Here is a 21,710-nt window from a genome sequence, read left to right on the forward strand (position 1 = left end):
AGCAGCACGCACCCACCCACAGCATGAATCTAGATAGTGTTTTCAATAGTTAACTACATTTCTTTGCCTTGTAGCTAACTACTGTACTGGGCAATAATTTCCTGGTCATCCCCAAAGCCAACTCCTCCTTTGGCCACCTTTCCTTCCATTAGTCTGCTGCCATTAACTGGAACGAATTGCAAAAATCGCTGAAGCCCTATATTTCCCTGACCAACTTTAAACATCAGCTATCTGAGCAGCTAACCGATCGCTGCAGCTGTACATAGCCCATCTGTAAATAGCCCATTCAATCTACCTACCTCATCCCCATATTGTTTTTTTATTTACTTTTCTGCTCTTTTGCACACCAGTATTTCTACTTGCACATCATCATCTGCACATCTATCACTCTCGTGTTAATTTGCTAACTTGTAATTACTTGCTACTATTGGTCTATTTATTGCCTTACCTTCTTGCGCCATTTGCACACACTGTATATAGACTTTCTTTTTTTCTATTGTGTTATTGACAGTACGCTCGTTTACTCCATGTGCAACTCTGTGTTGTTGTTTGTGTTGCACTGCTTTGCTTTATCTTGGCCAGGTCGCAGTTGTAAATGAGAACTTATTCTCAACTAGAATACCTGGTTAAATAAAGGTTAAATATATATTTTTTTAAATTGTTAACTACATTTTGCAGTAGTTTGGTGGTAGTTGAACTACAGTTAAATCTAGCTAGTGCTTTCCGTACTTAACTACATTTTGCAGTAGCTTGGTGGTAGTTGAACTAAAATTGAATCTAGATAGTGTTTTCAATAGTTAACTACATTTCTTTGCCGTGTAGCTAACTACTGTACTGGGCAATAATTTCCTTTATTCTTCGGCATCAGACCTGCCTAATTCTCACTTGAAACAGTTTTTTTGTGTTTAATAGGCTAATTTACATATTCTGTTGACATTTGACTTGAAAGTGATGTGTCTTGAAAGTTGTAGTCTATGACATTTCAGATGTACATACTTTATGAACAATTTTCACGAAATAATTTGGATGTAGTGATCTACTTTTTCAAAGCTACTTCAGTTAAGTAAACTACTCTGAACAGAAATACAAACACAACATGTAAAGTGTTGGTCCCATGTTTCATGAGCTGAAATAAAAGATCTCATAAATTTTACATATGCACAAAAAGTTATTTTGGTCACATCGCTGTCAGTGAGCATTTCTTATTTGCCAAGATAATCCATCCACCTGTAAGGTGTGGCATATCAAGAAGCTGATTAAACAGCATGATAATTACACAGGTGCACCTTGTGCTAAAGACAATAAAAGGCCACCCTAAATTGTGCAGTTTTGTCACACAACACAATGCCACAGATGTATCAAGTTTTGAGGGAGTGTACAATTGGCATGCTGACTGTATGAATGTCCACCAGAGCTGTTGCCAGAGAATTGAATGTTCATTTCTCTACCATAAGCCGCCTCCAACGTCATTTTAGAAAATTTGGCAGTTCGTCCAACCGGCCTCGCAACCGCAGATCATGTGTATGGCGTCGTGTGGGCGAGTGGTTTGCTGATGTCAACGTTGTGAACAGAGTACCACATCGTGGCGGTGGGGTTATGGTATGGGCAGGCATACGCTACCGACAACAAACACAATTACATTTTATCAATGGCAATTTGAACACACAAAGATACCGTGACAAAATCCTGAGGCCTTTTTTTTTTAAAGGTCTCTGTGACCAACAGATGCACATCTGTATTCCCAGTCATGTGAAATCCATAGATTAGGGCCTAGTGAATGTATTCAACTGACTGATTCCCTAATATTAACTGTAGCTCAGTAAAACCTTCGAAATTGTCGCATGTTGCAAAAACAAAAACACACCTGGATTGGAACTGCCACTGCCAATCACAGATTACCAGTCCTGCATGTTACGCCCACTGCCACCCCCAGCCAACATCCTTGCACGGCGTTTCCTGTTTTCACTCACAATGCGAATTCAATATCAAAACTCACTCGACTCTTTTGCAATACTAAAAGAAAATCAATTGCATTTGTGCTTGCTGCTCACACACCACATTTGAAAACTCATAGGCACCAAAAAGAGATATAGTTGTTTTATTACATACATATAAGTAATACACTACACAAATGTATATTGTACCAATTACATAGAAAATGCGATAATGATTAAGTTTAGCCTACATCAAAACAAGATACATAACTAAAGGTTAAAGAGTAGGCCTATTCATACAATCAAACAATCAGCATGAGGTAATCATTATTTTCTCAGGGGTGTACAGGCTGGGAACTAGGTATGTGTAAGCCTCAAGACAGCTTAGTAATACGAAGGGTTATGGAAACATACAACATATTTGGATTAATTAGGCATTCCCTTTCAAACAGTATGGTAAGTAAGCAGCGGTAAGCGAGGCTCACAAACATTTCTTATTGGTTTATTATTGTAAGGTTTTCATTGGAATGGCTGGTATTCAGCAAATTTCCTGTGGAAAGTTCTCCACCACTTGGTGGAATGTAACCAGACACATGCCAACTAACATGAGACTTCACCATTAACATCAACTCTGTAGGCCACCACTACATTGGTTAGAAAATAAACCGCGTTGGCATGTTTTTCCACTAGAGTTGTGTGTGATGTTATGTATGTGTGTGTGTGTGTGTGTGATTTTGAGTGAAACAAGGTTTACATACCCTCACACATCCATTCCTGTGTGTGTGTGTGTGAGACGTGCGCTGTTTGCACATGTGAGCGTGAGTGTGTTTGTCTCTGGATGGGCTCATCTCTTCTCTTCCACCAGCAGCTGGAGCCTGTCCTCTCCGTAGCGAGGGGTACTCTGTCCAGTCTCAATGGCCTCACAGTCATCTGTGAAATACACTAGGTCCTGTGGGGAGGTCAAACAGTCAGACCTCGGCATACACAACATCTTCAGCTGCAGAAAGTGGGTGAAAGGATGAGCAAAACTTGCGAAACGTCGGCAGACAAACTAAATGAGCAGAAGTAATCATATTATCTTTTATATTGAATTGAACTCTGGGCTGTAATTCCCTAGCTTGGTTCCAGAAATGCCATCTCTTCAACTCATGTCATTGTCATTATAAGGGTTGGCATGGCAGAACAGATCTGGAAACAGACTAGTCATTTCCTGTACCACATACAGAATAGGCTATGACAGATATTTTATTTTAATACTATTCTGGCTATGAGAGACAGCATGGTTCATTCTTCTGCATAGCTAAGCACACACATACCCGATAACAGATTCGGTTGATAATTGTGTACAGGTTGTTGACTTTGCGCTTCAACAACGCGATCCTGGGACGCTCTCTGCAGTACTGTGTAGGAAGGTTCTCCACAACATAGAGGAAGTCACGGAGCTTGGTCACGATGCACGAATTCTACAGGGAAATAATAAAGACATTGTATAACCTATAGCTCAATGAATATTATAATATATTGATTCAAAAGTTACACAGAAACAGTTTCAGATACTGGTGTACAACTGTTTTAGATTAATTTAAATTGATTGGCAGGTTATATTTATCAACTTTGATATCGGCTTCCAATCACATTACGGAATGCATGCATCTTCTCATCTACATCAAACATGCATACTGCATCACCAACACATTACAGTTAATGCGATATAACCCAATGAGACGTCAAATCAGATTCTGGTTCCCTCTGTCGACCTTTTCTTCAATACTGACTGGTATGACGTCTGAGAATCAATATTTTGTTCAGATAAATTACATGGTGTTAAACTTACGTGCACATCCAGAAACATCTTGGGCAGAATCTCCACGCAGGTTTTCTACGGAATAAAACGTTTAAATGAGAAAACATTTGGATACATAAGAAAATAACTGTTTTTTTATGAACAAAAAACGAAATTGAAATAGCTCACCGTGAGATGATAATTGTGTAGTTTTTCCAAAAGGGCCATTATTTCCTTGCTCAAGCCAAGCACTCGGGAATAGCATGTCGGTGGTGCACAATCTGCCAACCAAATAAAACTGAAGAAACACAAGAAAGGTGCGAGTCTCATCTTTCTACCCGTTGTTGCGTCGGTTAAAAAAGTATTCTTCTGTAGAGGCAACTACGCTTGGGCTTTACAAAACGAGTGTGTTCTTTGTCGAGCAACTTTGCAGTTTGTAGTTGGGAGTGACAAAAAAAGAGATGGTGACGTCGAAGATTCACTAAACGCAACATAACTGGAAATTGAATTAATTACGCGCTCCTGTGCATTTTGGAAACGTGACATTTCTTCCAGCTATCAACATCCTTCAGGATGACAACAAAGTGTATCATCCCATGCTGTAACAATCCACATGTCACTATCAAAATTAATTTAAGCACATGTTGGCCGTGGTGGAAAAAGTACTCAATTGTCATACTTAAGTAAAAGTAAATATACATGGTTAGAAAATGACTCAAGTAAAAGTGAAAGTCACCCAGTAAAATACTACTTGAGTAAAAGTATAAAAGTTTTTGGTTTTAAATATACTTCAGTATAAAAATATATGTAGTTGCTAAAATATACTTATGTATCAAAAGTAAAAATATGAATAATAAAACATTCATTATATTAAGCAAACCAGATGGCGCAATGTTCTTGTTTTTTTTCATTTAAGTTGAGCCAGGGTCATACTCCAACATTCAGACATAATTTACAAACAAAGCATTTGTGTTTAGTGAGTTCGCCAAATCAGAGACAGTAGGATGACCAGGGATGTTCTCTTGATAAGTGTGTGAATTTGACTATTTTCTGTCCTGCTATGCGTTCAAAATGTAACGAGTACTTTTGGGTGTCAGGGAAAATGTATGGAGTAAAAGTACATAATTGTCTTTAGGAATGTTGTGAAGTAAAAGTGAAAGTTGTCAGAAATTTAAATAGTAAAGTACAGATACCCCCCCAAAACTACTTCAGTGGTAATTTACATCACTGCATGTTGGTAACATGTGTATGGCTGTTAATGAAACGATTTACAGAGCTATAGGTAGGCCTAGTTAATAAACTGAGTTTATATAGCTAAACTGATCATTATTCATTTATTGATCATTTATGAATTTGTAAAAAAAAACAGTTGTAACACATTGGTTGAACTTGTGGGATTGTTATTTTGAAGCTTGCCAAAAAAATGACCATTGCAGGTGTTTTAACATACAATGGATAGGAACACTCTACGATACAATTTTTTATATAACATTTGTACTTATTTATCATAATTGTATTTATAAAATTTGTTAAAATATTGATAATGGTGATGTGGTTTATGTATATGCCAAGACGTGCAAATCATTCATTATCAGAAAAACTAGCTGTCTACAGACAAAGCCTGCAATTATATGGCTATTTTACAGTACATTGAGACTACTTGATTAAACGTTAATACATAGAATTTTGCTCATTGTTACCATAATACCATCATTGAGTACCATAAAGGTGGGACATTTTAAAGCACATAACAGAGTCTAACAGGGCACATGTTCCCCTAGCCTGGTCTCAGATCTGTTTGTTCTGTTTTGCCAACTCCTTCAGTCAAACAGACCTGGGACCCGGCTAGTGGTTCAGTATAGGACCAGTAGGAATCTAATGGCAAGTCTGTGTCTACAGTAGACCCTCTTGAAACCACCAGCAAGCTCAGGGTTGGTCTGTGGGGGCCACTGATCCCTTCTTCAGATTAAGAAAGTTCCTCTTCTTCCTCTTCCTGTTGGTGGACCCTGTCGTGTTCTGAGGCTCCGGCAGAACGCGGAACACAAACACCCTCTCCCCCGTAGTGGGGATGTCCAGTACTACTGCATTGTTGGCCAAGCCAGAAGTGGAGGGTACTGCTGCGGTAGTGGAGACAAACACAGTTTCACTGTCCACCTCTCCTCCTCCTCCCACTGAAATCTGAACAGAGTCTTGGAGCTGTTCCAAGGATATGGTTTGGCTCGTTCCAGTCGCGACTGATTTGGGAATGGCAACAACTCCCTCCCTCCCCTTTTCCTGGACCAATACTTGCATGACGTCCCTGCGAGCCTCGGGTCTGGGATTGAGAAACAACCTCTCCAGCAGGCTCTGTCTCTTCTCCTGGAACCTGGAAAATGAAGAGGAAGAGTATGACATTTGATTATGATTTCTGAAGCATCTACAGTATATATAGTATTTTACAAAAGTGGGACCAAAATGCATCTACCACTCTATGTTGCTATGTGCCAAATATTGTCTCTCCCAAGTTATTTCCTAGTACTTCGTAAAAGTATCCTTGGGCTCCAATTCAATCACAGATAAAGAAAAACAGCACCGTTATCAAGGTAGTAACCTTTTAAAATTAGCACAGACCCACCTGTCCTTGTTGTCAACATTATATTGTCAACATTCTGAGTTGATGAGAACTGACTGAATTAGGATCTGAAAGTGTATCCACATCTAAAATAAAAGCTCCAGAAAAAAGTTGAGGCTCTTTGTCTTGCACTCACTGGTTTCTGTCCTTGTCCGTGCTGTGGGCTGAGACATTCCTCCCCACCATTTCCTGCCTCAGTCTGACCAGCAGAGATTTTCCTGCTCCCTCTGGCCACCTGAGAAAAAAACACAGCCAGAATAGAAAAGAAAAATAGCTCTCTGGCGATAAAGAAAATTATTCACGCGGGGGACAAGCGAATTAAGCAGATGGAGACTCCACAAAATTATGCATTTTGTTCGATTTAAGTTAACTTTCTCAGTAACTTCCCTCTTTTCCTGGCTAGACAGGCCAAGTCCCAGGTGTCCTCATACAAAGAGCATTATTCACACAAGCAACAGAGTCCAAACAGAGTGTTGGCCAGCCCAGACAGGACATTGACAGTAAGTGTTCCAAGCTCCCAGCCAATGTATCATGGGCAGATGGGAGGGTATGATCCACATCACTAAGGACTTAACATGGTCAACACACACCTGCACAGTAGTGAAGAGGGAACGACAGTACCTCTTCCCTCTCAGGAGGCTGAAAAGAATTGATATGGGCCCTCAGATCATAAAAAAGTTCTACAGCTGCACCATTGAGAGCATCTTGACTGGCTGCATCACCGCTTGGTATAGCAATTGCACCGCCCTTGACCGCAAAGCGATACAAAGGGTGGTGAGGACAGCCCAGTACATCACTGGAGCTGAGCTCCCTGCCATCCAGGACCTCTATACCAGGCGGCGTCAGAGCAAGGCCCCAAAATTGACAAAGACTCCTGCCACCCAAGCCATGGACTGTTCACTCTCCTACCATCCAGCAAACGTTACCGGAGCATCGGCTCCTGGACCAACAGACTCCGAGACAGCTTCTACACCCAAGCAATAATAGCCAGACTGCTAAATAGTAAATTAATGGTACCCAAACTATCTGCACTGACCCTACACACACACTCACTAAACGTTATATACACACCATATACACACACTACACTGTCACTCCCACACATATCCCTCACACATTCAAACACTAAATATGCACACACAACACAAACAAACATACACTCACACACACACTCACTTTTACACTCATCATTTGCTGCTGTTAATATTTGTATTTATTATTATCTAACCGGACGCCTAGTCACTTTACCCTGCCTTCATGTACATATCTACCTCAAATAACTCGTACTTCGGCACATTGATCTGGTACTGGTACTCCCTGTATAGAGCCCCATTCTTGTGTATTTTATTTTACTCCTCTTGAGTTACTGTTTATTTTTTAAATATATATTTTTTTTACTCTGCATCGTTGTGAAAGGTTTGTAAGCAAGCATTTCACAGTAAAGTCCACACCAGTTGTATTCGGCGCATGTGACAAATAAAATGGGATTTGATTTGAATGACTATTCTTTCCTCCTCAGAGAGATCACATTGATTAGTCTCACTACTTCGACAGTGCTGTAAGAATGCGGTTACAACTAACATTTTACACACCAAGTAAATCCGAGGGAGGTCCCAAAGAATTGTCAAAGACTCCAGCCTCCCAAGCCATAGACTGTTCTCTCTGGAACCAGCAGAACTGTGAACAGATTCTACCCCCAAGCCATAAGACTGCTAAACAAGACAGCTAAATAGCTAATCAATGGCTACCCACTGCTGCTACTGTCTATCTATCCTGTTGCCTAGTCACTTTAACCCTACCTATATGTAAATGGATACCTTAATTACCTCATGCCTCTGCACATCAACTCGACACTGGTACTCCCTGTATATAGCCATGTTATTTGGGGGGGGGGGTGTGTATTGTTTTGTATTGTTAGGTATTACAAGCCGTTGGAGCTAGAACCATAAGCATTTCGCTGCATCTACAATAACATCCGCAATATGTGTATGTGACCAATAAAATTTGATTTGATATTATATACTCGTCATTGTTATTCGTTATTTACTGTGTATTCATTCCTCGTGACACTATTTCATTTGTATCTCTAACTCGAAAAAGGACTCGGAAGTAAGCATTTGACTGTTAGTCCACACCTGTAGTTTACGAAACGCGAAGACTTTATTTTGACTTGATCTTTTCGCAGGTTCTGTCAAAAGTTCTCATGTGAACTGAAATGCCAGCGTCCCCTGTATGATCACATAAATCTTAGCTTGCTATTAATTCCCTACATTAATGCTGAAATGTTGAACCATTTTCTTGTAGTTCCTTTTTGTTCTACTTTGGAATCTACTTGAAATTGCTTTTAGTTCTACTTTTTGTGGTAGTATATTTGTGTGTGACAGGTGCTTACAATTAGTGCCATAGCGCAGTTTCGCAGAGCCCACCCTGTAGTTTGAAAGCAAATTTCCTGTAATAAAAAATAAAGAATGGCTTATGACGTGTTCATATGCTATCTGGGGGGCACAACCTCCGGGGGGACCACTTGCGGGAACTGCGTGTGTGTGCGCGTCGTCAGTTGTTACAATGGCAAGAAGGGACATTTTCACAGTTAAGTTAATAGGAGACAAATTCAATTCTTAAATTGACACATGATGAATATATCTTATAAGCTTTTAAGATGGGAAACAAACTGAATCCAGCGGTTACTGACAAGTAACACATTGTGCTGGTGTGAGTCACTCATAGACACCCGCCTAAACATCTGGTACACGGCACAAACTGCTCCGAGAGTTCTATTCTCTAGTGGTATTGGTATTTTTGGAGCCTGCTAAGCAGTGAGCATATGTTAAAACTGGCGTCAGACACCAAAGATGTGCAAGCTGTCAAATGACCAACTTGACTAAAGTTTACCCTGAGTTTTCAATGGCCAGGCAGGGAGTTTATGTCTCAGACTTCTTTTCTGCCAAGACTGCTACTTAAAAAAAAATACCCCCCCCCACTTTCTGGTATCCAATGGGTAGTAGTTACTGTCTTGTCTCATCGCTGCAACTCCTGTACGGACTCAGGAGAGGCGAAGGTCAAGAGCCATGCATCCTCCGAAACACAACCCAACCAAGTCGCACTGCTTCTTGACACAACGCACATCCAACCCGGAAGCCAGCCGCACCAATGTCGGAGGAAACGCAGTGCACCTGGCTACCTGGTCAGCGTGCACTGCACCATGCCCGCCACAGGAGTCGCTAGTGCACGATGAGACAAGGATATCCCTGCCGGCCAAACCCTTCTTAACCCGGACGACGCTGGGCAAATTGTGCACTGCCCCATGGGCAGCTAGCACTGCGATGCAGTGCCTTAGACCACCGCACCACCCGGGAGGCCCAAGACTGCTACTTTTTGCTGTTCCCAATCTTCACCCTCCCTTTGGAACAGCCAATATTGGCAATGGAAGATTTGAACTTTGTTGTTGTTAATATCTGTAAACAGGAACATGGCACAGTGTGTATGGTGATGTCATGCTGACAACTCTACCTTTAAGCTCTGTTGCTGCAGATTTGAAGTCTGTTGCTGTTGTAAAGCAGGAAGTCGCCCTGCTATGTTGATAATGTCATATTGCAGACTCTACCTCTGGGTAAGTCTACTGCGACTTACCCAGAGTCAAATGAACTCGTAGATACAATTTTTATGTTTCTGCGTGCAGTATGAAGGAAGTTAGCAGACGTTTCGCGAACCAATACTAACTAGCTTTAGCGCAATGACTGGAAGTCTACAGGTACAATAGCAATGCTGGCCTAAATGCCTAAATGACTAAATGCCAATTCTGAAGAAAACACTCCAATCCACTACCAATAAAACTATTGCTAGACGAAGGAGCTTCAGTAGTTCTTACGCTGTGCTTTCCTGCTCTGCGGACGCTGGAAAGACCGATAGCTTGGGGCAGAGGGCATCAATGAGGGAGAGCAGCTCCGACTCGGGGAGGGTTGGGAGGAGGAGGCGGAGAGCCTCTAGGAGAACCTCGGTGGAGACTTGGCTCTGCCTCACCAACCTGGCCGCAAACTCCAGATCCTGGGGAGGGATGGACGAAAAAGAGGGACAGAGGGCTTGGGCTGTGAACAAAATAGTGACTCAGACCCAGATGAAGCCTACTTCCAGGCTAAAAAGCAACTAAAAAGCAATTGGAGAATTACAATTATATGATGGCTAGATCACCTGGTCACAGTTTGTGTAGAGTCTCTTCAGCTCCAGCTGCTCCTTGAGATCCTCCATGGCTTGATTCCTAGCGTTGGCCTCTTGCAGCCTGGGGGGAAAAAAGGATAGGATAAAATATTCAGAATTATTCTGTTCGCACTTGGAGCTGTTCTGTGTTACGCTTCATGGTGCATTTGTGTAAGAATATTTCTCAATTGTACATTTGTTTTAGGCAGAATAATAGCTCCAAAAAGCCCACCTCTCTGTCTGCAGAACAATGACCTGATCACACGTGTACAGGGCCTCGTGAAGGATGGTGGCCATGCGGCTGTCACGCTCTATATGAAACAGCCTCCTTTGCCCTTCCTCTTCCTCTTCCTCATCAGAGTAGTGTGGGTCTTTGGGTGGTCTGTGTTTGGAGGGTCCAGACTCCAGACTCTCCAACTCTGCATGCTCTCTCTGGAGCTGGAGCTCCGCTTCCTCCAAACCCTGTAGTCACACGCCAATGGATCACGCTCTTCACAAAACCTTTATCCACTGAGGATATGTCTTATCCTGTATCTGTGTGTGTGTAACCAAATTGCTCAGGCGGATTTTATCAAATTAAGCCAACGATGTAATATTTCACAGCTAAAGTATGAATCAGGCTACAGTACATGCTAAAGCATCCAACATGCCACAATGTCCTATCCTACCAGACAGTGGTTCTGGATGCTCTGGGCTATGGGGGCTGCCCCCAGGCTCCTGCTGGCTCGCAGTTCTTCTGTGAGCAGGCTCTGGATGGTGAGCAGAGCTCTGGAGGTCTCCAGGACCCTGGTCCTCCTCTCAGCCTTCTGGTAGTGGAGGGCGGCCATCTGCACGGCCAGGCCGTCTGCCTGGTTCCGGAGCTCCGATTCCCTCACGGTACGCATCTCCTCCAGGACCTGGAGAGAGAGAAAGATGTTGGAGGCGCCAGGGAACGAAGGGGTTTAGCTAAAGTTGTAGGAAATGAGTTAGGTTAAGTGATTAGGTCACAGTTACTCAACTAAGCTCTCCCTAGACACTGGTGAGACATACATCGAACACCCTGTGCGCTTACTCTTATTTTGTGTTAAATGGGCACATTTTATAATAGGTTATGGACCAGTTAGGCAGCCCTAGGAACCCTAGTCATAGCAAGAGCAGGTTTATCAGTAGGCTGACTAACAGGTTTCATAACACTGGCAGCAAACGCTAAGGGACAGTTTTTCTGAATTTGATGATGACTATTCCTGGACTAAAAAGGACGTTCAACGAGATCATTTACAGAGTGTGGATTTTAAGTCCAGGAGTAGGCTTAATCTAGGTCTGAGAAACTCTAAAGGTTTCGGAGTCCGTCCGGGAATATCCCCTTTACCCGCCTCTGCTATATTCCCATCTCGTCCAGCTGGAAGTGTGAGAAAGTGTCAAAGGAGCAAAAAGTGAGTGAATGCGACAAAAGAGGATATGCGCAATATAAAAGCCTTCTCCTCCATCTTATAACTGCCCCTCGGGACAAATAAATGTTTCAGTGAACTGAATTCCACCCAACCTTCTCCCTCACAGTGCGCTCCATTTCCTTTTCTTTCTCAAACAGCTGTATCCTGTCCTCCATCTTCTTCTGGAAGAGCAGCAGTTCTGAGGGGTCTGCTCGCTGTCTGCCCTCCGTGGATTTCCCTTTAGTCCTCGTCTTCTTCTGGAAAACACACAAGATGGTTAGTGAGATGGTGAGGGAAACATCTCCATAGCATAGCCTACTGTCATTTCATCTAGTCTGTTTAGCATTAGTTGCTATTTGTTTTACCATTGACCACTGTGGATATAGCCTAGGTGTTTTTGTCAATACTTTCATACGCTCCCACAATGTGCCAATGCTCCAGCTTACATGTCTGTCGAGGTTCTGGCGTCAGTTGGAAGAGAGGGGATGAGTTTGAAATAGGACGGCCATCACCAGTGACTTCACTGCCATATCCGCAATTTGATATTATTTTAATGGACAAAAAAATGTGCTTTTCTTTCAAAAACAAGGACATTTCTAAGTGACCCCAAACTTTTGAACGGTAGTGTATATACACTGCTCAAAAAAATTAAGGGAACACTTAAACATCAATGCTGGCGGTGCTTTCACTCTAGTGGTAGCATGAGACGGAGTCTACAACCCACACAAGTGGCTCAGGTAGTGCAGCTCTTCCAGGATGGCACATCAATGCGAGCTGTGGCAAGAAGGTTTGCTGTGTCTGTCAGCGTAGTGTCCAGAGCATGGAGGCGCTACCAGGAGACAGGCCAGTACATCAGGAGACGTGGAGGAGGCCATAGGAGGGCAACAACCCAACAGCAGGACCGCTACCTCTGCCTTTGTGTAAGGAGGAGCAGGAGGAGCACTGCCAGAGCCCTGCAAAATGACCTCCAGTAGGCCACAAATGTGCATGTGTCTGTTCAAATGGTCAGAAACAGACTCCATGAGGGTGGTATGAGGGCCTGACGTCCACTGTGCTTACAGCCCAACACCGTGCAGGACGTTTGGCATTTGCCAGAGAACACCAAGATTGGCAAATTCGCCACTGGCGCCATGTGCTCTTCACAGATGAAAGCAGGTTCGCACTGAGCACGTGACAGATGTGAGAGTCTGGAGATGCCGTGGAGAACGTTCTGCTGCCTGCAACATCCTCCAGCATGACTGGTTTGGCGGTGGGTCAGTCATGGTGTGGGGTGGCATTTCTTTGGGGGGCCGCACAGCCCTCCACGTGCTCGCCAGAGGTAGCCTGACTGTCATTATGTACCGAGATTAGATCCTCAGACCCCTTGTGAGACCATATGCTGGTGTGGTTGGCCCTGGGTTCCTCCTAATGCAAGACAATGCTAGACCTCATGTTGCTGGAGTGTGTCAGCAGTTCCTGCAAGAGGAAGGCATTGATGCTATGGACCGGCCCGTCCGTTCCCCAGACCTGAATCCAATTGAGCACATCTGGGACATCATGTCTCGCTCCATCCACCAACGCCACGTTGCACCACAGACTGTCCAGGAGTTGGAGGAATGCTTTAGTCCAGGTATGGGAGGAGAGACCATCCGCCACCTCATCAGGAGCATGCCCAGGCGTTGTAGGGAGGTCATACAGGCACGTGGAGGCCACACACACTACTGAGCCTCATTTTGACTTGTTTTAAGGACATTACATCAAAGTTGGATCAGCCTGTAGTGTGGTTTTCCACTTGAATTTTGAGTGTGACTCCAAATCCAGACCTCCATGGGTTGCTAAATTTGATTTCCATTGATCATTTTTGTGTGATTTTGTTGTCAGCACATTCAACTATGTAAAGAAAAAAGTATTTAATAAGAATATTTCATTCATTCAGATCTAGGATGTGTTATTTTAGTGTTCCCTTTATGTTTTTGAGCAGTGTATATAATGCAACATGTCCAAGTGATCTTTGTCAACTGTATGTTACAGTATGTTACAGCTAAGGAACCAGCAGAGGGCGGTATATTATCATTTTGGCACTACAAACTGTATGTATCGGATATTCCACCAACCTCTTGCTGTGGATGTTCAACCTGCTCCTCCATCTCCTTCCTCCAGGTGGACAGAGCGGCCTGCAGTTTGGAGCGGGAGAGGGCGTGGGGCAGCATCAGGCAGTGGTCCATCCTGGACAGACAGTTCTGGAACTCCAGCTTCATGTGTAGGAGCTCCTCGTCCGATAAGGTGAGCTGTGACGAGCACAGAGACCTTGGAAGGATAGAAAATACACGCAAACACACACACAGATGGCCACACACACATAATTAGCACAAAGTGCTAATATTTGCATTAAGATACCCCAGAGGTTTATTTTTTGCCCCCTTTCACAAGTATTCTGAAATGTGTACCAACATGACCATCTTCTCTGTAGCGCAACGGACTGACCTGAAAAAGTGATTGGAAAACAAACATCTGCTCACCTGAAGAAGACCTGTCCCCTGGACCTCAGCTCCTGCTGCTCCTGCAGCTCCCTCTCCATGCCCTGGTGCAGCGAGTCCCTGGAGGCCTGGAGGGTCCTCACTGCCGCCTTGCCCTCCAGATGGAGCCTCTCCTGGGCCTGGGAAAGGGCGCTGCTGCTGGCCCCTATGGGGGACCCCGATTCTGGCTGCTGGAGGGGGTCACGGGGGTTCCCCAGGGCCAGCAGAGCTTGGGCGACAGCAGGCTGGATGGCCTTCACCTCCGCCATGGCGCTGTGGATCACACGCATGGTGACCTGGAGGAGGTCAAAGGTGAATCTCCAGTCAACAGAAAGTCAGAGAAAGTGAAACTACTTGCTTGGTTAGTTAACAATCCATGTAACTATGTATGTATAATCATGTATGATGTTCATTTGCTGTCTAACAATCGCTTTTTCAAGTTGTGTACTTGTAACAAAGTAAGTCTTGTCCGTCAATGGTCTCGAACTGGGGACCTTCTGCAGACCAACACTTTGCACTCACAAAGCAGCATTACCTATTGCTCCACAAAAGCCATGGCCCTGGCAGAGCAAGGGAAACAACTACTTTAAGTCTTAGAGAGCGAGTGCTGTCACTTGCACAATGGATGCTACTAGCACACTGCTAACTAGCTAGCGATTTGAAAATGGCAACATGTGTTGTGCAAGTTATAGCTACCAGTTACCTAATCTAACCATTGTATATAAGGAGAGAGGCGGGTGTTGTGTAATTTTGAGTTACCTTACGGATGTCTGCAGCGGCCTCCTCGTCCAGGTTGTTGATGAGCTCCCCAAGCTCCAGGCACTGGGCGGTCAGCAGGCTCTGCCAGCAGCGGAGGTGCTGGGCCGGCTCCACCTCCATCCTGTCCTCCTCCAGGCCCCCTCGGGACAGGGCTGACAGCTCCTTTTGCCTCTGCTTGTGGCCCTGCAGCTGGATGAAGAGAAAAAGACAAGGTTGAAAAGCTTAAAATCGAGCCCTGGTCCCTACAGGCACTCCTTGAGCATGTTCAGTCGGCAAATGTAAACCGTTGCAGATAGAATTGGCAAGAACAGAGCTGATGTTGGTTCAATATATATTCATCTGAATATTCCACTACGTTGTGCCCTGCTGAACAGAACAAAACCTAGCTGTTACCTATTTCAATTCAAATTCAGATTGCTTTATTGGCATGATATACAATTTGTAGATATTGCCAAAGCAGTATAGTGGTACAGCATTTGAGTAAATACAGTACAATGCAAATAGGGTAATGAATACAGTTAATTTCAGCAGTATTAATAATAGTACATATAATCATGTATACAGGAACAACACTACTGCTGTTGTATTGTGTAATCTTCGGTCGATAGATTTCATTAAATAAAAATATGATTATATAAAAGAAAGAATGGCTAATCAACAACAAAATGTACATGGATGATGGTTACTTCAGGGAATTAACGGTCATGTGATGTCCTTCGGGCTATGGCAATCATATACAGTGGGGCAAAAAAGTATTTAGTCAGCCACCAATTGTGCAAGTTCTCCCACTTAAAAAGATGAGAGAGGCCTGTAATTTAATCATAGGTACACTTCAACTATGACAGACAAAATGAGAAAAGAAATCCAGAAAATCACATTGTAGGATTTTTAATGAATTTATTTGCAAATTATGGTGGAAAATAAGTATTTGGTCACTTACAAACAAGCAACATTTCTGGCTCTCACAGACCTGTAACTTCTTTAGGAGGCTCCTCTGTCCTCCACTTGTTACCTGTATTAATGGCACCTGTTTGAACTTGTTATCAGTATAAAAGACACCTGTCCAGAACCTCAAACAGTCACACTCCAAACTCCACTATGGCCAAGACCAAAGAGCTGTCAAAGGACACCAGAAACAAAATTGTAGACCGCACCAGGCTGGGAAGACTGAATCTGCAATAGGTAAGCAGCTTGGTTTTGTCATGTTTTGTCATTGATTATCATGTCTTGTCTCTGTGCTTCCCTTCTATTCGTTTCCCTCTGCTGGTCTTATTAGGTTCTTTCCCTCTCTCTCCCCCTCCCTCTCTCCCTCTCTCGCTCTCTCTCTCTATCGTTCCGTTCCTGCTCCCAGCTGTTCCTCATTCTCCTAACTACCTCATTTACTCTTTTCACACCTGTCCCCTATTTTGCCCTCTGATTAGAGTCCCTATTTCTCCCTCTGTTTTCCGCTTCTGTCCTTGTCGGATCCTTGTTTGATGTTAGCTGTTCTGTGTCCTTGTTCCGCCCTGTCGTGTTTTTACCTTCTTCAGATGCTGCGTGTGAGCAGGTGTCAATGTCAGCTACGGCCGGTGCCTTCCCGAAGCGACCTGCAGTCTGTGGTCGCGTCTCCAGTCGTTCCTCTCTACTGACGAGTGGATTTCAGTTTTCCTGTTTTTGCATTTTCCTAGATAATATCCAGGATTATCGCTTTTGTTTAAGACTGGAATAAAGACTCTGTTTCCGTTAAGTCGCTTTTGGGTCCTCATTCACCTGCATAACAGAAGGATCCGACCAAGAATGGACCCAGCGACTACGGATTCTCGCAATACTGCCGTCGAGATCCAGGGAGCAATGCTCGGCAGACACGAGCAGGAATTGTCTGCTGCTCGTCATGCCGTTGAGACCCTGGCCGCTCAGGTTTCCGACCTCTCAGGACAGTTTCAGAGTCTTCGTCTCGTGCCACCAGCTACTTCCTGGTCTTCCGAGTCTCCGGAACCTAGGGTTAATAACCCACCATGTTACTCTGGGCAGCCCACTGAGTGCCGCTCCTTTCTCACCCAGTGTGATATTGTGTTCTCTCTCCAACCCAACACATACTCAAGAGAGAGAGCTCGGATCGCTTACGTCATATCACTCCTTACTGGTCGGGCTCGGGAGTGGGGCACAGCTATCTGGGAGGCAAGGGCTGAGTGTTCTAACGATTATCTGAACTTTAAAGAGGAGATGATACGGGTTTTTGATCGTTCAGTTTTTGGTAAGGAGGCTTCCAGGGCCCTGGCTTCCCTATGTCAAGGTGATCGATCCATAACGGATTACTCTATAGAGTTTCGCACTCTTGCTGCCTCCAGTGACTGGAACGAGCCGGCGTTGCTCGCTCGTTTTCTGGAGGGACTCCACGCTGAGGTTAAAGATGAGATTCTCTCCCGGGAGGTTCCTTCCAGCGTGGACTCTTTGATTGCACTCGCCATCCGCATAGAACGACGGGTAGATCTTCGTCACCGAGCTCGTGGAAGAGAGCTCGCGTTAACGGGGTTCCCCTCTCCGCATCTCAACCATCTCCTCCCTCCGGCTCAGAGACTGAGCCCATGCAGCTGGGAGGTATTCGCATCTCGACTAAGGAGAGGGAACGGAGGATCACCAACCGCCTTTGCCTCTATTGCGGTTCTGCTGGACATTTTGTCATTTCATGTCCAGTAAAAGCCAGAGCTCATCAGTAAGCGGAGGGCTACTGGTGAGCGCTACTACTCAGGTCTCTCCATCAAGATCCTGTACTACCTTGTCGGTCCATCTACGCTGGACCGGTTCGGCTGCTTCCTGCAGTGCCTTGATAGACTCTGGGGCTGAGGGTTGTTTTATGGACGAAGCATGGGCTCGGAAACATGACATTCCTCTCAGACAGTTAGGGAAGCCCACGCCCATGTTCGCCTTAGATGGTAGTCTTCTCCCCAGTATCAGATGTGAGACACTACCTTTAACCTTCACAGTATCTGGTAACCGCAGTGAGACCATTTCCTTTTTGATTTTTCGTTCACCTTTTACACCTGTTGTTTTGGGTCATCCCTGGCTAGTATGTCATAATCCTTCTATTAATTGGTCTAGTAATTCTATCCTATCCTGGAACGTTTCTTGTCATGTGAAGTGTTTAATGTCTGCTATCCCTCCTGTTTCTTCTGTCCCCTCTTCTCAGGAGGAACCTGGTGATTTGACAGGTGTGCCGGAGGAATATCATGATCTGCGCTCGGTCTTCAGTCGGTCCAGAGCCAACTCCCTTCCTCCTCACCGGTCGTATGATTGTAGTATTGATCTCCTTCCGGGGACCACTCCCCCTCGGGGTAGACTATACTCTCTGTCGGCTCCAGAACGTAAGGCTCTCGAGGATTATCTGTCTGTTTCTCTCGACGCCGGTACCGTGGTGCCTTCTTCCTCTCCCGCCGGAGCGGGAGTTTTTTTTGTTAAGAAGAAGGACGGTACTCTGCGCCCCTGCGTGGATTATCGAGGGCTGAATGACATAACGGTTAAGAATCGTTATCCGCTTCCCCTTATGTCGTCAGCCTTCGAGATTCTGCAGGGAGCCAGGTGCTTTACTAAGTTGGACCTTCGTAACGCTTACCATCTCGTGCGCATCAGAGAGGGGGACGAGTGGAAAACGGTGTTTAACACTCCGTTAGGGCATTTTGAATACCGGGTTCTGCCGTTCGGTCTCGCTAATGCTCCAGCTGTCTTTCAGGCATTAGTTAATGATGTACTGAGAGACATGCTGAACATCTTTGTTTTCGTCTACCTTGACGATATCCTGATTTTTTCACCGTCACTCGAGATTCATGTTCAGCACGTTCGACGTGTACTCCAGCGCCTTTTAGAGAATTGTCTCTACGTGAAGGCTGAGAAGTGCGCCTTTCATGTCTCCTCTGTCACATTTCTCGGTTCTGTTATTTCCGCTGAAGGCATTCAGATGGATCCCGCTAAGGTCCAGGCTGTCAGTGATTGGCCCGTTCTAAAGTCACGTGTCGAGTTGCAGCGCTTTCTCGGTTTCACTAATTTCTATCGGCGTTTCATTCGTAATTTCGGTCAAGTTGCTGCCCCTCTCACAGCTCTTACTTCTGTCAAGACGTGCTTTAAGTGGTCCGGTTCCGCCCAGGGAGCTTTTGATCTCCTCAAGAAGCGTTTTACATCCGCTCCTATCCTTGTTACTCCTGACGTCACTAAACAATTCATTGTCGAGGTTGACGCTTCAGAGGTGGGCGTGGGAGCCATTCTATCCCACGCTTCCATTCTGACGATAAGGTCCATCCTTGCGCTTATTTTTCTCATCGCCTGTCGCCATCGGAACGCAACTATGATGTGGGTAACCGCGAACTGCTCGCCATCCGCTTAGCCCTAGGCGAATGGCGACAGTGGTTGGAGGGGGCGACCGTTCCTTTTGTCGTTTGGACTGACCATAAGAACCTTGAGTACATCCGTTCTGCCAAACGACTTAATGCACGTCAAGCTCGTTGGGCGTTGTTTTTCGCTCGTTTCGAGTTCGTGATTTCTTATCGCCCGGGTAATAAGAACACCAAGCCTGATGCCTTATCCCGTCTCTTTAGTTCTTCTGTGGCTTCTACCGACCCCGAGGGGATTCTCCCTGAAGGGCGTGTTGTCGGGTTGACTGTCTGGGGAATTGAGAGACAGGTAAAGCAAGCACTCACTCACACTGCGTCGCCGCGCTTGTCCTAGTAACCTTCTTTTCGTTCCTGTCTCTACTCGTCTGGCTGTTCTTCAGTGGGCTCACTCTGCCAAGTTAGCTGGCCACCCCGGCGTTCGGGGTACGCTTGCTTCTATTCGCCAGCGGTTTTGGTGGCCTACTCAGGAGCGTGACACGCGCCGTTTCGTGGCTGCTTGTTCGGACTGCGCGCAGACTAAGTCAGGTAACTCTCCTCCTGCCGGTCGTCTCAGACCGCTTCCCATTCCTTCTCGACCATGGTCTCACATCGCCTTAGACTTTATTACCGGTCTGCCTTCGTCTGCGGGGAAGACTGTGATTCTTACAGTTGTCGATAGGTTCTCTAAGGCGGCACATTTCATTCCCCTCGCAAAGCTTCCTTCCGCTAAGGAGACGGCACAAATCATCATTGAGAATGTGTTCAGAATTCATGGCCTCCCGTTAGACGCCGTTTCAGACAGAGGCCCGCAATTCACGTCACAGTTTTGGAGGGAGTTCTGTCGTTTGATTGGTGCTTCCGTCAGCCTCTCTTCCGGTTTTCATCCCCAGTCTAACGGTCAAGCAGAAAGGGCCAATCAGACGATTGGTCGCATATTACGCAGCCTTTCTTTTCGAAACCCTGCGTCTTGGGCAGAACAGCTCCCTGGGCAGAATACGCTCACAACTCGCTTCCTTCGTCTGCTACCGGGCTATCTCCGTTTCAGAGTAGTCTTGGGTACCAGCCTCCTCTGTTCTCGTCCCAGCTCGCCGAGTCCAGCGTTCCCTCCGCTCAGGCTTTTGTCCAACGTTGTGAGCGCACCTGGAGGAGGGTCAGGTCTGCACTTTGCCGTTACAGGGCGCAGACTGTGAGAGCCGCCAATAAACGTAGGACTAAGAGTCCTAGGTATTGTCGCGGTCAGAGAGTGTGGCTTTCCACTCGTAACCTTCCCCTTACGACAGCTTCTCGCAAGTTGACTCCGCGGTTCATTGGTCCGTTCCGTGTCTCTCAGGTCGTCAATCCTGTCGCTGTGCGACTGCTTCTTCCGCGACATCTTCGTCGCGTCCACCCTGTCTTCCATGTCTCCTGTGTCAAGCCTTTTCTTCGCGCCCCGTTCGTCTTCCCTCCCCCCGTCCTTGTCGAGGGCGCACCTATTTACAAGGTACGGAAGATCATGGACATGCGTTCTCGGGGACGTGGTCACCAGTACTTAGTGGATTGGGAGGGTTACGGTCCTGAGGAGAGGAGTTGGGTTCCATCTCGGGACGTGCTGGACCGTTCGTTGATTGATGATTTCCTCCGTTGCCGCCAGGGTTCCTCCTCGAGTGCGCCAGGAGGCGCTCGGTGAGTGGGGGGGTACTGTCATGTTTTGTCATTGATTATCATGTCTTGTCTCTGTGCTTCCCTTCTATTCGTTTCCCTCTGCTGGTCTTATTAGGTTCTTTCCCTCTTTCTATCCCTCTCTCTCCCCCTCCCTCTCTCCCTCTCTCGCTCTATCGTTCCGTTCCTGCTCCCAGCTGTTCCTCATTCTCCTAACTACCTCATTTACTCTTTTCACACCTGTCCCCTATTTTGCCCTCTGATTAGAGTCCCTATTTCTCCATCTGTTTTCCGCTTCTGTCCTTGTCGGATCCTTGTTTGATGTTAGCTGTTCTGTGTCCTTGTTCCGCCCTGTCGTGTTTTTACCTTCTTCAGATGCTGCGTGTGAGCAGGTGTCAATGTCAGCTACGGCCGGTGCCTTCCCGAAGCGACCTGCAGTCTGTGGTCGCGTCTCCAGTCGTTCCTCTCTACTGACGAGTGGATTTCAGTTTTCCTGTTTTTGCATTTTCCTAGATAATATCCAGGATTATCGCTTTTGTTTAAGACT

General features: G+C 45.4%; 2 protein-coding genes across 4 annotated transcripts in view; both read right to left on the minus strand.

Annotated features, from left to right (window-relative positions):
- Window positions 1-2,084: 2,084 nt before the first annotated feature.
- On the minus strand, window positions 2,085-4,302 carry LOC124003757 (cytokine-like protein 1). Its single transcript, XM_046312309.1, has 4 exons — window positions 3,907-4,302; window positions 3,769-3,813; window positions 3,251-3,397; window positions 2,085-2,883 (listed from the first exon to the last, which is right to left on the minus strand). The coding sequence occupies exons 1-4, from the start codon at window positions 4,045-4,047 to the stop codon at window positions 2,779-2,781; spliced, it is 438 nt and encodes a 145-aa protein (XP_046168265.1). The 5' UTR covers window positions 4,048-4,302; the 3' UTR covers window positions 2,085-2,778.
- Window positions 4,303-5,037: 735 nt separating this feature from the next.
- The window catches only part of LOC124002673 (limbin-like), a 26,221-nt gene continuing 9,548 nt past the window's right edge, over window positions 5,038-21,710 (minus strand). Inside the window, exons 14-23 of one of the 3 annotated variants that reach the window (XM_046310292.1) lie at window positions 15,186-15,374; window positions 14,430-14,722; window positions 14,025-14,217; window positions 12,045-12,185; window positions 11,191-11,418; window positions 10,755-10,984; window positions 10,517-10,604; window positions 10,197-10,372; window positions 6,465-6,563; window positions 5,038-6,082 (exon numbers count right to left, since the gene is read on the minus strand). In XM_046310292.1, the coding sequence (XP_046166248.1) occupies window positions 5,644-6,082; window positions 6,465-6,563; window positions 10,197-10,372; window positions 10,517-10,604; window positions 10,755-10,984; window positions 11,191-11,418; window positions 12,045-12,185; window positions 14,025-14,217; window positions 14,430-14,722; window positions 15,186-15,374 (2,076 nt within the window). In that variant the 3' untranslated portion in view covers window positions 5,038-5,643. Of the gene's footprint in view, window positions 6,083-6,464; window positions 6,564-10,196; window positions 10,373-10,516; window positions 10,605-10,754; window positions 10,985-11,190; window positions 11,419-12,044; window positions 12,189-14,024; window positions 14,218-14,429; window positions 14,723-15,185; window positions 15,375-21,710 lie in introns of all 3 variants that reach the window. The other 2 variants (XM_046310293.1, XM_046310290.1) reach the window with 2 other exon arrangements.

The sequence above is a fragment of the Oncorhynchus gorbuscha genome, linkage group LG18, assembly GCF_021184085.1.
Source record: "Oncorhynchus gorbuscha isolate QuinsamMale2020 ecotype Even-year linkage group LG18, OgorEven_v1.0, whole genome shotgun sequence".
Taxonomy (NCBI): domain Eukaryota; kingdom Metazoa; phylum Chordata; class Actinopteri; order Salmoniformes; family Salmonidae; genus Oncorhynchus; species Oncorhynchus gorbuscha.

Coding starts and splice junctions, on each gene's coding strand:
- LOC124003757 (XM_046312309.1), bottom strand. CDS start 4,047: ATGAGACTCGCACCTTTCTTGTGTTTCTTCAGTTTTATTTGGTTGGCA. Junction 3,814..3,906: donor TACACAATTATCATCTCACG/GTGAGCTATTTC, acceptor TTTATTCCGTAG/AAAACCTGCGTGGAGATTCT. Junction 2,884..3,250: donor TCAACCGAATCTGTTATCGG/GTATGTGTGTGC, acceptor ACCTCCCCACAG/GACCTAGTGTATTTCACAGA.